The sequence below is a fragment of the Brassica rapa genome, chromosome A02 (genome assembly GCF_000309985.2).
Source record: "Brassica rapa cultivar Chiifu-401-42 chromosome A02, CAAS_Brap_v3.01, whole genome shotgun sequence".
Lineage (NCBI taxonomy): Eukaryota > Viridiplantae > Streptophyta > Magnoliopsida > Brassicales > Brassicaceae > Brassica > Brassica rapa.
The window spans coordinates 2,511,026-2,527,867 of NC_024796.2; the positions used below are offsets into that span (position 1 = coordinate 2,511,026).

At 36.0% G+C, this 16,842-nt stretch overlaps 6 protein-coding genes across 6 annotated transcripts; 2 read left to right on the forward strand and 4 right to left on the reverse strand.

Moving 5' to 3' along the window:
* Window positions 1-191: 191 nt before the first annotated feature.
* Window positions 192-2,678, forward strand: LOC103850911 (U3 small nucleolar RNA-associated protein 18 homolog). Its single transcript, XM_009127711.3, has 2 exons — window positions 192-271; window positions 360-2,678. Exon 2 carries the CDS (start codon window positions 376-378, stop codon window positions 1,864-1,866), a length of 1,491 nt encoding a protein of 496 aa, XP_009125959.1. The 5' UTR covers window positions 192-271; window positions 360-375; the 3' UTR covers window positions 1,867-2,678.
* A 2,003-nt stretch (window positions 2,679-4,681) lies between these two features.
* On the forward strand, window positions 4,682-9,220 carry LOC103850910 (glutaredoxin-C8). The gene is made up of 2 exons (XM_033283916.1): window positions 4,682-7,045; window positions 8,996-9,220. The coding sequence occupies exon 1, from the start codon at window positions 5,547-5,549 to the stop codon at window positions 5,958-5,960; it is 414 nt and encodes a 137-aa protein (XP_033139807.1). The 5' UTR covers window positions 4,682-5,546; the 3' UTR covers window positions 5,961-7,045; window positions 8,996-9,220.
* LOC117131724 lies at window positions 6,761-8,593 on the reverse strand. Its single transcript, XM_033284006.1, has 2 exons — window positions 7,211-8,593; window positions 6,761-6,961 (listed from the first exon to the last, which is right to left on the reverse strand). The coding sequence occupies exons 1-2, from the start codon at window positions 8,591-8,593 to the stop codon at window positions 6,761-6,763; spliced, it is 1,584 nt and encodes a 527-aa protein (XP_033139897.1).
* LOC103850915 lies at window positions 9,038-10,354 on the reverse strand. Its single transcript, XM_009127714.3, has 2 exons — window positions 9,639-10,354; window positions 9,038-9,325 (listed from the first exon to the last, which is right to left on the reverse strand). Exons 1-2 carry the CDS (start codon window positions 9,788-9,790, stop codon window positions 9,250-9,252), a joined length of 228 nt encoding a protein of 75 aa, XP_009125962.1. The 5' UTR covers window positions 9,791-10,354; the 3' UTR covers window positions 9,038-9,249.
* A 302-nt stretch (window positions 10,355-10,656) lies between these two features.
* Window positions 10,657-11,145, reverse strand: LOC103850916. Its single transcript, XM_009127716.2, has one exon. It carries the CDS (start codon window positions 11,055-11,057, stop codon window positions 10,845-10,847), a length of 213 nt encoding a protein of 70 aa, XP_009125964.1. The 5' UTR covers window positions 11,058-11,145; the 3' UTR covers window positions 10,657-10,844.
* LOC103850917 (peroxidase 55) lies at window positions 10,690-16,618 on the reverse strand. The gene is made up of 3 exons (XM_009127717.3): window positions 12,871-16,618; window positions 12,595-12,786; window positions 10,690-12,306 (listed from the first exon to the last, which is right to left on the reverse strand). Exons 1-3 carry the CDS (start codon window positions 13,099-13,101, stop codon window positions 11,731-11,733), a joined length of 999 nt encoding a protein of 332 aa, XP_009125965.1. The 5' UTR covers window positions 13,102-16,618; the 3' UTR covers window positions 10,690-11,730.
* Between the last annotated feature and the right edge of the window lie 224 nt (window positions 16,619-16,842).

Consider the following 16,842-nt stretch of genomic DNA (forward strand, 5'->3'; position numbering starts at 1 on the left):
AGGCGTATACTCTGCGATAATTACGAAACTGCCATTCTAATTGTTTAATTTTATTTATTGGCCCATGGGCTTTTCACGATCCATCAAAAGGCTACGTTGTAATAATTTTAAACTCTTTTATTGTTCTGGCCCATGGGCTTTTTAGATGTGACCCATCAAATCAAAAACTATATATAACACGAAAACTCCAAAACCTTAAATCTCTTACCGAACATAATCTCTCGCCGCCGATTGTCACCGTCGTGAGAGTTCCGATCGTTAGCGCAACCTTGTAAGTTGTTTCATACATGAAAAGTAATACCTTTTATAGTAATTCTTACTGAGATTAGCCTTAATTGAGTCTCTGATTTTCCCTATAGATAAACAAACGAAGCGATGAGCATGTTGTTATCTCAGAACGTTCCGACAACTAAGGTTAGAAGAGAAGAAGCCTCAGACGATGAGGCCAAGGGAAAGAGAAGAAAGATGGAGGAAGATCAAGCTGAAATGAAAAAGCTCGAGACTTTGTTATTCGGGTCTCTCTATAACCCTGCCACGTTCGATGATGGTTCCGCTAATTTGTTTCATGTGAACCGTTCTGCTGTGACGCTGACGCACACACCAGATTACGATGATGATGATATCAATCAATCTGAGGGAGTTAGAAAAGGAGAAGCTGCGTGGGAGGACGAAGAAGAGAGAGAGATAAGCATTAACATAGCTTCTGTCAACCGTCTGAGGAAGCTAAGGAGAGAGGAGAAGGAGAGTTCGATCTCCGGTTCTGAGTATATTGCGAGGCTGAGAGCTCATCACGCTAAGCTTAACCCAGGAACAGCTTGGGCTCGGCTTGATTCTTTAAATGATGGTGATGATGATATCCTTCGAACTAATGAAGATCTTGTGGTGGAGTCTGGTGGTAACAAGCTGTGTTCTGGTCTTCTCGAGTACACACAACTAGATAATGCTAACGTAAACGATCCTTCAACCACTCCGATAAACTCTGTCCACTTCCACCAAAACGCTCAGCTTCTTCTCACCGCCTCGGACAAAAGATTAAAGTTTTTCCACATCGATGGGAAGAGAAACGCCAAGATACAAAGCATCTTTCTTGAAGACTATCCCATTCACAAAGCCTCCTTCTTGCCAAACGGCTCTCAGGTGATTGTCTCTGGGAGGAGAAACTACTTTCAGTGCTTTGATTTAGAGAAGGCGAACTTCGATAGAATCGGTCCTTTGGTCGGTAGAGAGGAGAAGAGCTTGGAGAGTTTCGAAGTCTCGCAAGACTCTAACACCATAGCCTTCGTTGGAAACGGAGGCTACATCTTACTCGTGTCAAGTAAAACTAAAGAGCTCACAGGAACGTTAAAGATGAACGGTTCGGTGAGGTCTTTAGCGTTTAGCGAAGATGGGAAGAAGCTGCTGAGCTCAGGAGGAGACGGGGAAGTGTATGTATGGGATCTGAGGACGATGAAGTGTTTATACAAAGGTGTTGATGAAGGCAGCACGTGCGGGACATCGCTTTGCATGAAAGGAGAGTTGTTTGCCTCTGGGACGGAGAGAGGGATTGTTAACGTTTACAAGACGTCTGAGTTCGTGGGAGGGAAGAGGAAGCCGGTGAAGACGGTGGAGAATCTAACTTCTCAGATAGGTTTCATGAAGTTTAACCATGACGCTCAGATTCTTGCTATAGGGTCGGCGATGAAGGAAAACAGTGTTAGGCTGGTTCATGTTCCGTCGCTAACGGTCTTTTCGAACTGGCCGCCGATGGGGAGGAGCGTGCGTAGTCCTCGCTGCTTGGACTTTAGCCCCGGAGGTGGCTTCATGGCTATGGGAAACTCTGTGGGAGAAGTTTTGCTGTACCAACTGAAACATTACAAGAATGCTTGAAGTGGTTTCTAGCTTAGGGCAGTTTGTTTTATTTTATTTTTTTCTGATTTTTTTGGGATTGAGTGGGACTCACGCTATGTCAACAACAACACTATTTAACATCCCATGAAATAAAAAAAACGTGATTTTTTTTGGTATTAATTCCAATTACTTTGATAGTTGCAGTTTCCTATTTCAAACGTGATCTATGGTAGATATTTTTGTTTTGTGAAGGTATCTTATATGTAATATCGGTGTGAAACAAGAGCTTGATCATGTGTTAGATGAGCTAGAGAAGATTGCAGTTGTGAAACTGTTTCAGGGAATGTTCAGACATAATCACTCATATTAGACTAGAGAAGGTGAATGAGAGTTAGATTCAGTCTTACTTAGTGTATCTATTTTGTTTTTGAAGTTAATGGAATGAACGAACAAAACAGGCTTTCAAAGTGTTTTTGTGATTTTATAAATGAAAGGAAATGTATTTTATCAGGTAAACATTTCATTGATAGTGAATGATGAAGAGGCAGAGGAATGTGTGAGGGGCTCTTCACTCGCCTTCTTTGAAACCTCCTTAATGCAATACAGAGACTAGAATGTGTCTTCTAAGACTTGGAACTACTTCACATTTTTCTTGTTATAGAGTTACACATTTTGTGGCAAATACTATAGTCAATACATGTTTTTCAACAAACTGTCACGGTTTTGAATGAAAAGAAAAAAATGTGTGTGGTTCCAAAAATATCCTTCCTCAAAAGCCTAAGAACCTTTACTTTTTCAGGGTTATAACCGTCTAAACCGACCAACCAGCTGGTCAACAGAAGTTCTACATCTGATGACATGTGTTACGTAAGGCCTCTGTAACGACCTTCGATTTAAAGTTGGTCCGACAAACGTAATCCCCTCAAGATTTCTTTTTGTTTTTAAATAAAAAATTATTTAATTACTACCTTAAGCCAAATATTTAGTCCAATATAATCAGCTTTAGTTTATTCACCAAATCTTAAACCAATGAAGGGACATATAACTCTTCGGACTCACTTAAACTAATATCCATGTCCTAACAAGCCTCCGTTCTTTAATAAAAAATCAGAATATGATCAGATATTATAATTATGAAAAACTTTATGAATTTTATTCATATAGAATGGACGAGAGGTGGTGACTATGGTACCTACATATTTCGTAACAAGTTGTTTGTGCTGACAACGATTTTATTTGGGGAGGGGTTGGTCAAACATGAGAATCAAGAAGGCGAATTCGCAGATAAGAAAAGGCAACGCATGCATGATGGAAGCCAAAGTAGCATGTGACCAACTTTGTCAAATTCAAGCTTTTTCAGGCTTTTAGTGAGCTTATCTACAATTACAATCTAAGTTATTATGAATTATCACCTAACAGAAGTTGCTGCTTTAAATTCATATATGTAAATATGAATATGCTAGCAAGAACACATGCCAACTTGTAGATTTCATACATCAAGAACACTGGCATTCTGATCTTAGCAAGTAAAATGATGGTTTTGCAACTATATCAACAGTGTCTTCATTTTTTTAAAAAAAAAGCTCATTCCAAGCATATTGATGAGTCCTTTATTCCCTTTTTATAAACATTTCTCAGTTTTATATATCCACCATTGGGCCTTGGTTAAATGATTATACGCGATGCGATCCTGATTACATTTTTAAACTCATATATAATATATATGCCTAGCTATGTATGTGTAGGATCGATGCTCTAGGTGGATTACATTCCAAAGAAAATATTCCACCTCCTTTTCTGATCATATTGGTAATGATATTAATGTGTAGCTTGTTTATAGAGACTGATTAGAGGAATTTGAGCATAAAGTGAACAAAGGAATATAACGGAAACCCACCGGCCATATACATTCGACCTCATCTCAATGTTACGACTTGCTCACATAATGTTGGCACTTGGCAGCATCAATGTTTTTATTCGACGCGTCTCTATAATTTATACATATTATTGGACCAATTTGGCAGACAGAGCTAGTAACTGTAACTGTATTATACAGTAATAACCGACAAGAATGATATATATCTATTGCCAATAATTCCCTAGTTCTATTAACCTATTTAACTGCAAATATCATACATATTATACTTCTAAAATTGTTTAAAAAAAAATACTGGAAAACATATATAAACTTAATGAAATTATCCCTTATATATTAAAGGAGAAGCATTGTAATAAATGCATTCACACTATAATATACACGTGGCAACCTCACAATGATTTGATAATAAATATGTTAACGCGTTCACACTATATTCATAAATGTGTTCACACTATATACTTTTTTATTTTTTTTAATATAAAACTTATGTGCATGGTTCAAATAAAACTTTGGATTTTTCGGTTCGAATCAAAACAAATAACGAATCAAAAGCTAAACTATATATATATATATATATATATATATATTATTTTTATTGTTTACGGATAAAGTTGGGCAAAATATTTATAAGTTTTGATTCAATTCGTTATCCGTTTTGATTTGAACCAAAAAATATGGACATCGTAACTCTACGAAGCAAATCAACTACTAAAATACAATTAAAAAAAACAAATCACAAATACCAATATTTTTAGAAACGGATATCAAATTTGATCTGTTATATGCATATATATACATATATGTACAGAATTATATATATATATATATATATATGTTATATATATTATAGTTTATATAAGTTTTACAATATTTTTATGGATTAAATTTATTATATTAGGTATTAAAATTTAAAAAGTTAAATAATATTTTATTTTTGTAATAAAATGTTATTATTAAAATTTTCAATTATTTTTTAAATTTTATTTTATTTACGGATCAAATCAGATATTCTTTAAAATTCTAAATCATTTCGGATATCAGAGTCAAAGCCTTTTTAATTTTTAATTAATTTTAATTTTATCTTTCATGTATTATTTAGAACAAAAATGTTATTTAATACTAATTAACAATATATTTATATATTTATCATTTATTTTTATATACTTTTACATACATATGCATGTGCACCTTATGTGAACACTGTGTAAGTATTTACCACCAGTGAAGTATCAATTTTTTTTTGGAAGTTGAAACATTTTTTTTCTTAATGTTTCTTTCACTACCGACCAAATTATAGTAAAATGATTTGTCTTAATAAATTTTTTTTCTTGAACTATTATCCATTTACAAACTATGAAACTATTGGTTCAATATGACGATTATCTAAAATTTATAACATGAAAATAAATAAATAATAATAATTTTTGGATTTTACCAAAAAAACTAAAAAACAAACGTTCTAACAGAATAAACCAAAATAAATATTAATTTAAAATAATGGTTATATTTTAGGAGATTAAAAACAAAAAAATAACTTAAAACCGAACCGATATCCAGATTAAATAGATTTGTTTTTTTTTTATTAAAAATAACAAAACTAATAATCACATCCCGCGCAAGGCGCGGGTTATTACCTAGTATCATGTTATTATGAAAGATAACAACCATGACTATCACATCAATTACTTTGTTATCATTTCGAATATAGAATAAATAATATCTACCAATTAAACGTAGAAGTTCACCTTCTATAAATAGTCTGCATGTCTCTTATTCTTTCCTCATCCCAACCAACTCACAAACATACACACTATCTATCTCTCTAAGTGACAAAGCAAAAATGCAATACAAGACCGAAACTCGGAGCTCCTTGTCCTACAATAAGATGAACAACATGAATGTGTTCCCGTCAGAGACTTTGGCTAGAATAGAATCGATGGCGGCAGAAAACGCGGTGGTCATATTCAGCTTGAGCACTTGCTGCATGTGCCACGCCGTCAAGCGTCTCTTCCGCGGACTGGGAGTCAGCCCCGCCGTCCACGAGCTCGACCTCCACCCTCATGGAGTTGATATCCACCGAGCTCTCATTCGTCTCCTCGGCTGTTCCAGCGGCGGCGCTTCAACTTCTCCGGGGGCACTTCCGGTGGTATTCATCGGTGGGAAGATGGTGGGAGCAATGGAGAGAGTGATGGCTTCTCATATCAACGGCTCACTCGTCCCTCTTCTCAAAGATGCTGGTGCTCTCTGGCTCTGACCCAACCAAAGTCCACCTTCTTCTGCGTTTATTTTTCCTTTTTTTTTTTGTTTCTTCACTTCTTTTTTTTTGTTTAAAGAACAAAAAAATGGTTAGGTTAATCATAATGTTGAATTAGAGAGACAGAGTGAAGGGAAAAGAGTGGTGCGTTTGTTTTAAGCTTATAGCTAAAAACACTCTTTGTTTATCTTAACTACACTAATATATATAGGAGTATTTAGTAATCTCCGTCTCTAGATTAACTTTCTTATTTCTACATTTACAACTTTGACTTGCAAAAATTAATGGTCAAATTAAGACAATAGTAAGGTTGTTTTCATGACATAAAATCTTAACCGTTATAACCGTTAACGGTGGGGAAAATAAATGACGGTCCCCCCACATCAGATTACGTGGACAACCACAAGCTTATAATCTGTGACTTTGACCCGACCGCTGTGTCAGAGATGAGCTCTATAGCAGTAAGTACATGCTGATCTAATAGCTCCACAGCTTTTCTTCTTCTTCTTCTTTGACAATAATGAATACAACAGAACACATTTTCTCAGTTAAAAAGGCTTATTTAAACCTTTAACTTCAGTAACACGTTAAAGGGCTGCTCACCACTGAAAAAGAAAATAAATCGTATATAACGTACGAAAAATATAATATTCATTAGAATAAGTCTTACGTAGACAACAATTAACGAGTTGTCACTTGTAACGTATGCATTCACCCAGAGAACTAGGTTATAGCCTAGAGGAGGTATAGGATATCTACACAGAATAAAGCGAAGAAACAAGTTGGGGAATCTAAGTTGCCTATTGGTGCTTCTCATCAAGTGCCCGAATAAATGGAAGAATAGAATCAGGATCAGATGATGAACAGAAAGACGCAGACAGGTCAGAAGATAACTGTGAACAAGAGATGGCAATGCCTTTGATCCATTTCATATGTCTGATTCCAGTCTCAACTTCTTTGGCATCAGACATACTAGAAGAGTAGATGAGTTCATTCAGTTCCTAGTCATTTAGTAAATATATCAAAGTACTATAAAGAAATATGTATTAAGGAGAAAAAAACAATTACTGCTGCAAAATGAGTAGGTGGTCCTTTTTTTTTTTTTTTTTTTGTCAACAGATTCATTTCATTAAAGCCTAAGCATGAATTACAATGGCTTAGCAGTTCATCCAGGATATTACATAATTTTGATTTGTGATCCTGGCTCTTTTGGCTAATTGATCAACAACATGAACTTGGTTTCTAGGTACATAGTGGAATATAAACTTATCTTTATCAGCTATGCAAGCTATATCTTGGAGAATAGAGTAGGCTTCATTGATCTGAAGTTGCTTGTGGAGTTGCTCACCTGAAATAGCTTGCAAACTCTTGATTAATTCCAAGCAATCACCTAGAATTACCACGTCCTTGTAAGCCAAAGTATGGAGTTGTTGAACAGCTAGCAGCATAGCCATTGCCTCTGCTATGAACGGCGAGTTGGTAGGAGCTATTGCAGAACTTCCTTGGAGCCAAGAGATGCCTTCTTTGCTAAACAAGGACCATCCTATCCCAGCCTTTTCGGTTGGTGACTTCCATGAAGCGTCTACAATGCAGTAGTTGTGCGTTTGTTGTTGAAGGATGTCGGCGATAGGATATTGCATTGTGTGTAGACTACGTTCATACGTGGCGTTGTTTCGCTCAGTTGCATCCTTCCAAACTTGATAATCAGTAATGGTAGCATGGACTGTGTGAATGATGTGGTCTCTCTTATTTTCAAAGACTAACTTGTTGCGCATTTTCCAAATCCTCCAGCCTATGAAGAAAGGTAAATTATTCTGAGAATGTGCTCTGTCCAACAGATACTTAAAGAAGTGTAGAGCAGCTGTGTCAGACGACTGAAGTTCAGGTACTTCTCCAAGAGAGAAAGCCCAAATTTCTCTAGCTACTCTACATTCTAATAGCATATGGTGGACAGTTTCTAATTCTTCTCCACAGACTTGGCATAAGCTGTAATTCCTGATCCCTCTCTTATTTAAATTATCAGCAACAGGCAAGCCGTTATGAAGAACTTTCCACCAAAACAGTCTCAGTTTCGGTGGTATTTTTAGTTTCCACAATTTAGAAATAAGAGCATGTTGTATCTGAGTATGGGGAGAGGAAGGAACCTGTTCATGTAGATCCTCTCGGTCTATTTCTCTTTGAATGTAGTATCCAGACTTAACCGTATAGACTCCGGATCTACTTGCTGGCCAGTATAGAACGTCTCGGGTTCCTGACCAGCTAGGTCTGACTTTGAGGATTTGTTGCGCAACTTGATCTTGAAACAGAGATTGGATTTTATGCATATCCCATGATCTTGTACCTGGTATAAACAGATCCTTGACAAGTAAATTAGGATACAATAAGGCACCAGGACCTGTTGGAGATGGACTTTGATTTTCAGTAAGCCATCGGTCCTTCCAAACTCGAACATTTTCTCCATTGCCTATGATCCATCTTGCTCCTTTGTGAATCAAAGGCTTAGCTTGTAAAATGCTCCTCCACGCATAACTAGAGGTTTGATAGCTTTTGGCTTCCATGAAGGTTGTTCTTCTAAAGTACTTAGCCTTGTAGACTCGGCAAGCAAAGAAGAAGGTTGGGTAATCAATCTCCATGCTTGTTTAGCAAGCAATGCTTTGTTGAAAGCCAATAAATCCCTGAAACCCAATCCTCCTTCTTTTCTTGAGGCTGCAATCTTTTTCCATGATATCCAATGAATTCCAAATTTGTCTTTATTTGCAGACCACCAGAACTTCCTCATGGCCTTTGTAATTTCACGAACCATGGTTTTGGGAAGCAGGAAACAGGACATGGTGTAGGTAGGGATTGCCATTATCACAGCCTTTAACAGAACCTCCTTGCCTGCAGGAGATAAAAATTTAGAGTACCAATTTTCCAGTTTATTTTTAATTCTTTGAGTTATAAACTGGAAAGCTTCTCTTCTGTTTTTTCCAATATGCTCAGGCAACCCTAGATACTTTCCAAAGCCACCTATTTTAGTTATACCAAGGCTCAAGGTGGTCCATCAAACTTGAGATACATATAAAAAGAACAATCCCTTGGGAAATTGATGTCATTGTAAAACAAGATTGAAAAAAACATGATTATATTATTGTGTTTCATTTCCAAGAGTGATCAAACGTTTAAGAGGTGAGATTGAGACAGAAAACTAAAATCCACAGACTAAAATTAGTTTAAGAAGACAATGGTGTTGATACCATAGTCATAAATCAAATTGTAACCAAAAAAAAAAAAGAACATCGTGGACAAACTAATTCTTCTCTTTGGGAATGTCCTTCCCCGGAACCTTGGTTTCAATTTCCTTTGGTTTTATCGACTGTGCTGCCCTGAAAAAAAAAAAACACATCAAACTCATCAGTAACACAACACATAGAACTTTGGTCTGTGTTGCTACAGAACTATCACTATCAGCAGTGACCAATCATATTCTTATGCAAATCTAAAGTTACAAAATCTCAAAAGATAATTTCCATAATACAAACTGATGATCACAAAAAAAAACCACAATTTCGTTGGAATTATCTTTAGAACTCAAAGTATCTTTGGTCGGAAACGGTCAAGGGAACGGACACAACAATATATTCTATTTTTATATATCATAAAGTTTGCAATAACCAAAGGGAAAGGAAAGGAACTAACTTGGAGGCGGCGGAGGTTTCTTCTTCGAGCCAGTGGCGGATGTGTTTGACGTTGCGCCTCAAGACGGTGACAGATTGCTTGACGTCGCTCTTCAATAGCATCACCACGGCGCCTACTCCAGCCACCGTCAGTATGAAATTCGTTAAACCCATTCTTTCGGTTTAAGGATTCGATTCGAAGATTGCTCTGTTTCTTTATGGGTTGGGACGCTAGGGATTTAAAGAGGTTTATGTTTTTTTTTTGTTTTTGCTTGGAGAAGCAGCCAAGGCAGTTGATTCGTTCGTTCGTCGTGATTCACTCACCATTCAGTACTATCCCCTTTTCTATGGGCCGTTGTTTTGCAATTATATGGGCTTTTAAGATTATTAAAGCCCAAATATTGGATCAAGTTTTTAGATAAAACCAATTATTTACCAACTAATGCAAAGTTAGTCAAATTGGTTTTTAAATGTTATGGTGATTGAGTTTAGATAGGAAATTTGAATTATAATCAAATTAAATACGTTTCTGTGTCTTGTTCTAACGTTATGGAATACGATCAAAATTGTTAGGATGGTCAGGTCATCTTTTCTGGCTCTCAATAATGCATGGTTCTATATATGTATTCATACTTTTGGATTATAATGTAGGAATAGAAATGAGAGGTCAATGACTAGAGATGGGAGGTCAACTAAACCAATACAAAAATTTCAAAAAAATAAATAGACAATAGCTGAGGATAGAGGAAAACATATCTTGAGAGGTTGAGATAATATAAACTCTTAGAACTTGTTCTCATAGTTTCAATCTCTAGCTTAAGTGTTACTACTAAGCTTTCTTTAGACTGTAACATGTTGTAATTTCTTTGGTCTCCATCAAACTTATCGCAAACTATATGTATGGCTTAAAAACATATACCGGTTACATTTATTTTAATGTATCAAACTAGTTCAAAAAATAAAAGAGTAACACTCATGCGATGATGGCCCAAGAAATTATATGATACTTAACATTTTACCAAAAAGAAAAAGAAAAGATATGATATAATTATGGATGATACTAGCAGGAAAAATAACGAAAAGGGATTCAATAATGTAATTCCAGTACAAGTACTTAACTGAGAATCGGAAATCAAAGATGACCAAAAACAATAACAAAAAGACAGGACATACATATAATTAAGGATGCAGCTATCAATGATGGCCAAAAGTTGCAATGTCAAATTCTCTAGGCAGCGTAGATGTGGATATGAAGAGCGATAAGGGAGACTGTGATGCATGCAAAGAAGATGAGTGTGTGAATAACAATGGCTGCACCGCTTGTCTGAAACCCGCCAAATTCAACCACCTTGGTCTTCCCCGGAACCTGAAACAATACTCCGGGAGTCAATACGATGAAAAAAATCACCGACATTAACACGGGTCCCCAATTCAAAGCCATCTCAAGATCTAGCTAGATAGGAAGCGTTTGTTAATGTTAGGAGTTTAATGTAGGAGATATAGCTAGTGTATGTATGTTTTAATACAACCATGCATGTAAATTTATAGAACGCTTCGATCAAGATTGAGATCTTAATGAAACAGTGGCTTGAACCGGACGAAATAAGAAGTTTGCATGGTGAAGAAAAGAACGATTCTCTGCAGCTACTGGATCGTATCAAAACTATATATTATAATATTATTGTCACACTCTTGATTGTTGTGTATGCTAAGAATCTGATTCGATCTCGTGGATCTGTACGTAGTGTCTCTTGTTTTTTTCTTTCTGTTTTGTTTTTTTTCTTTCTGTTTTGTTAGAAATAGACATTTGGCCTTTGGGACTTGAGTTTCTGTCGTTTATCAATGAATTCATAGTAAGTGAATTTCTATAAATACCTAGAAGGTTAATTTGCATGTATACCCCTGACTTATTTGAATACAAAGTACAAACTCAAATGAATTCCACTGTACTTGTATTTCAAATTTTCAAATAATGTTTCTTTCAATCCCGAGAAATAGCTTTTACAACTCCAATATAACAAGTTCCATTGTGGATTATGACATTTTAATATAACAAACATTAATAAAAAAAAAACAGGAGAATTCGTATGTTTTTAAAATATTTGTGACATAAATTAGTTAAAAGCAGAGCAATCCCTACGGATCTCTCCTTGGCTCCCAACCTTAACACCAACGCGGCCGAGTTTCCTCATAGCTGACGTAAAAGCCCTATTGAACTCTTCAGCACTGTTTGCAAACCTGATCACCGTTGCCTGAGACCTGAAATCGTTAAACAGAATTTGATCGGACGTGAAAAGTCCTTTCCGAGCAACTAGGTTCTGGAAGTAGACATTGTCAAAGACATTTGGGGTGTTTAGGTCCAGGTTTACGGCGACGCTGGGGTCCGCACCAACACGAGGGCAGGACTGCATCAGCTGCTGTGCGTAGGCCGGGTCAAGCGTGGGGTCTACGGGCATGAACGCTGAGAAGTTGTAGAGACGGCTAGCGAAACGGTCGCAGTGAGAGAATCCTATAGTGTGTGCGCCTGAGAGAGCAATCATGTCGGTCATTGTGAGTCCGTTACTAGCGAATAGATTGACCAGACCATTTACGTCTAGCTCTGGTCCTGGTAACTTCCTGTCAACTCGAGACGCGTTTGACACGAGCCCGTCTCGTCTCCCTAGCTCCACCTTAAACCCTGGCCCTCCAGCCTGTCAATATCTCATAATTAATTATTCTCTCGATTTTATTTTCAATTTTTTTAATACATTGCATAAAGATATTTTCTTGAGTGTTTTTAATGAAAAACTTTATCAAATTATTTGATTTTAAATTTTTTGAAGACATAAATAATAACTAATCGTACTGGTTTGATTTAAACTAATAAATATTTGTAAGAAGGTTATGCGGGCAACACACCTAGTTAGTTTAATATGAAACATGAATTTTTTATTTATTTTGCTAATCAAATGAGTACTCAATAAGGAGCGTTGACTTACGAGGACGACAACGTCTCTGGCGGCGAGAGCCATAATATCGGCACATGACACACGGCCAGGACATTGAGCTTCCACAGCTAGTTTAGCTTTATTCACAGTGTCGAAACCGTCTCCTGCGAGAGATATATTGTCCTGCGCGTCCTTCTCCGCGTCTCCATTATCAGACGTTACTAACACAGAAGCATCACATCCCTATACAGCCACCAAACACACATGAATAATAATACCAAAAAATAAACATAAGAAGAGTTTCAAGATCACGACAAGGCTACATACACCGACGAAGCAGTCGTGAAAGAACATTCGTAATGTTGCCGGAGCCGTGATGGTGGTTTGTTGGTATTTCGTTGCAACCGCCTGACGAACGATAAGCTCCACGTTAGGACATGTCGAGGCGTAGAAATTTTCTGATAATTGAGCATCCGACTCGACCACCATGCAAAAGAACAGCATCCCTAGGAAAAAACACGTCTGCATGTGTCTTTTTGAATCGCTACTAGTATCCATCTCGATCTTCTCCTTTAAGTTCTTGTTTCTAGCTATAAGGTCCCCTCTTGGATATAATGGATGACAGCACTCTATTTCTTGGACTCTCCGATATGCCACCGGATATATCGGTAGCTGCTGAGTCTCTTTTATAGAATATAAATGTTTGTTTTTTTGTCTTGATGAAAAAGTTACAGAAATAGAGTATGTTTATTATGAATGATTAGAATATAGTCACATTAACAGATGAATGACAGAATTTTACAACTGGGATTTTCTGGAGTTTTACATAAGCGAGGACATTTCTTGAGTTAGGGGGTTTCATTGAGAGTGACATTTTAACTAAACCTCATTAGGTCAGTCATCTGCATGGAAATATTTTAAATAATATTTTCTTGAGTAAATGGAAATTATCGCTAACTAATATATTGTCGTTAATCACAAAAGGATAAACTAAATTCAAAAGTATTCTTGGTCTAATCCTTGAATTCAGCGAATGTACCTGTTCTAATGTAGTTCATCAACTTTAGCTCAACGGTTTATATTGATGCCGATATTTTGAAATAAACAATTAATGTAACCAGTTTTGATTATTTTCAACACAGTTTTCTTTTGGTATGATAATTTAACTTTCTAGAATCAGAGCTGACAGCACTAGTTCTCGCTCTTTGATGAAACTAGAGACTCCTAAACAAATAGATATTCAAATTGCTGATGGTTAAAATGTTATTTTCAGCAAAGAAAAAAAAAACAAATAACGTTAGCGTGCTGTAAGTGAACGACATTTCAATGTTTGATCAATTCGATTTTCAACCGCAAATTAGAAAACTATTTATAAGCTCATTGTAGGTAAACGATATGCACATGTGTACTAACTACAACATAAGACCTTAACTGTAATTTAATTTATAGAAAGGTTTAAATATTAGTGATTGGAACTAAATTTTATCAACGATTTCTAGTTCAAAACTTGAATTATGACTTGTTGTTCCAATGTCTACATCGTATTAGTGGTGGTCGTGGTTTCGCCTCTTCCACTCTCTCTCGGTTTCTCAATTCTTCTTCAAAAATTGCTCTCCCGTTTTAGCTTGGTTCTTGGTTATTTAATTATAAGTCTGTTATTTGATTAAATAACTTCGTAGCGGTAAAATAAAATTAAAAATTGGGAAAAATAAAAATGAAAAGCTATTTAATCACTATACGTATAAGTAACCACTAATCAAATCAATTTACAAAAATCAACCAAAAAGTGGTGGCATCTTATTTCAGGGTCGTTCTCTTCCTTTTGTTGTGCCACTCTCAGGCTAATAGCAGGCGACAGTTCTCCTGATATGTCATCACATACCATCACCAAGTGGACATGTTCCACAACGTCAGCAGTTTTGGTAACCTCATTCACACCACTTTTTTCCTCAACTTCCTTTTCTTATTCAACTATAAGTTTTTGTGTAAAGAAAAAGACTATAACCATTATCAACACTCCAAATTCCCTCAATCTTTGTCACAACTCCTAGAGGAGTCATCTTTGGTACCAACCATCTCATAATGTAGCTTTCGTAGAGACCGACCTAGGACAGCAAAAAATCTTCCACAAGCCTGAAGAGCTCTCAAAATTACTCGAAAAGAAAAGAAGTCATCATTTCCATCAAACTTGATTTATTTCTTCAATGTTTTAATTGCATCTAAGAGTTTCTCTAGCGTAACCGAGTCATCTAAGAAAGCTTTCTTCAACTGAATGGTTTGATATTCTATTGACCGAATCTTAAAGCAACAGAGCATGGTTTTATTATGAAAGCTAGTATCTATGTATAAGAAATTTTTTTATTTTATACAAAGTGCATCATTTGTACCTTAATAGCATAATAGTTTCTCTTAGTTTTATTATTTAGTCGATAAACTTATTTATACAAACTGTATGACTTATCTACCAAATTCTTTACATATACATATTCATTATACATACATATATATTAAATTTCTTAATAACTACAAAATATATAGTTTATGCAATCTTGTAATCTCTAAAATCTTATAACATATGGTAATGATTAATAATGAGTTAGGCTGTGCTTACGGTTTAGAAGATTGTGATCAAGTCTAAGCATGATGTTGTACATGCCTCACTGAAACTAGCTATACAAAAAAATTCACTCTAATAGTTCAGCTATTTGCTTTGATATATTTTTTTGTCTATTTAACATGGAAACACAATTAAAACATTATGTCGGATCCACAAGTCAGGAGACGGAAACGCGATCCTTGTTAGAAGAGTGTGTGCAGTCGTCTTCCAATGGAGAGGTCAACCAGATTCTCCACCGACAACTTTGCACTATTGGCGTCAAACATAAACAGGGCTGCAGAGTTTCTTGTATCTTCTTTTCTTTCTCTTTTGCCTCCCATGTCAGACGACTATGTTCATAAGGACATCATCACATGCGAATATTTTGAAGCTTGTGATTGCAGACATCATAGTACGCAATACTGCTCTTAACAAGAGTGTTGTGGCACACTACAAGAAAATTTAGTATTAATAGCATCGGGAAAATGCTATTGAACAATACGATAACGGTATTAGGTCCTATGTATCATCAGATCTGTCATTTAAGATAGCTTTTTTTTGTTATGCTATTGTACTGTGATATATTATAGCGTTTATTGTATACAATTAAATATTTTTTTAATAGCATGTAATTTTCGTTATTATTTACATTATTAAAAAGGTAAAAAAAATTAAAATATTTTTAAAATTTTGTATATCGAAATTGGTTACAAATTTATCATCGGCATATCAAACCAAACCAAACCACACCAATTGGATCTCTACGAGTCACTTAATATGTCTGCGGCACTATCTTTTGCTTCTTGCGCACACCAATTCTTGATGACGGTTCTATCACCATGCGTTAATGGCGAGAAACACCGGGACGAGTTCAACATTCCTAGACGCATAGCCCGCAAGTTACGGCTAATCTATGGTTTGTGCAATCAGTCAAGTTTGATATCCCTCTCTTACATTCCAAGACCGCTTCTGTTTCTTTTGCGTTACAACTCTGAGCAAGACTTGGAATACAGGGTACAGTTTCTGAGAGACCTAATGCTTTCACCATCAGTGTTCGTTCTACGTGTTTTGGAATGGTTAATATATTATTGGGTGGAAGATATAGGGTTTAACAGTGCATTCACTCACGGTTTAGAAAAATTAGCATCAACCCTAGGCATGTTATGAATGATGTTGTACATGGTTCACTAAAAAAATTGAAACCAGCTATATAAAGTTTTACCCAGTTCATTATTTGCTTTAGATTTTTGTATATGGGAAACATTGAATTGACAACATATGTATATTAGTCAAGCATAATTTGGTTAGCAAACGTGTTGAACACGTAGATCCTGAGCGTCTTCTGTATGCAAGGAGGGTTCTTAAGAGCCTCCTGGATGTCAACTTTCTTTCTACTCAACACAGCGTCAACACGAGACTCAAACTCGAGAGAAAGTTCGAAACTACATAACTGGGCTTTGTAAAAGCCCAATAGTGATAGTTGTGTCATGTGTGTTTCTTCTCAAACACGTAATGGCATGTAATGTTAATAACCATAAAGAGAAAGGCCCTTTCTATAACACTTACTAGAAGGCTGATGGTGAGCCACTGAGCCGGTAAAAAGGATTATTATTTAGTTTCAGACATTTGAATAAGAAAAAAACTAAAAACGTGCATACCTATCTAAGTGACAAAACCAACATGTGTCTTTAAGTACCGTGTCT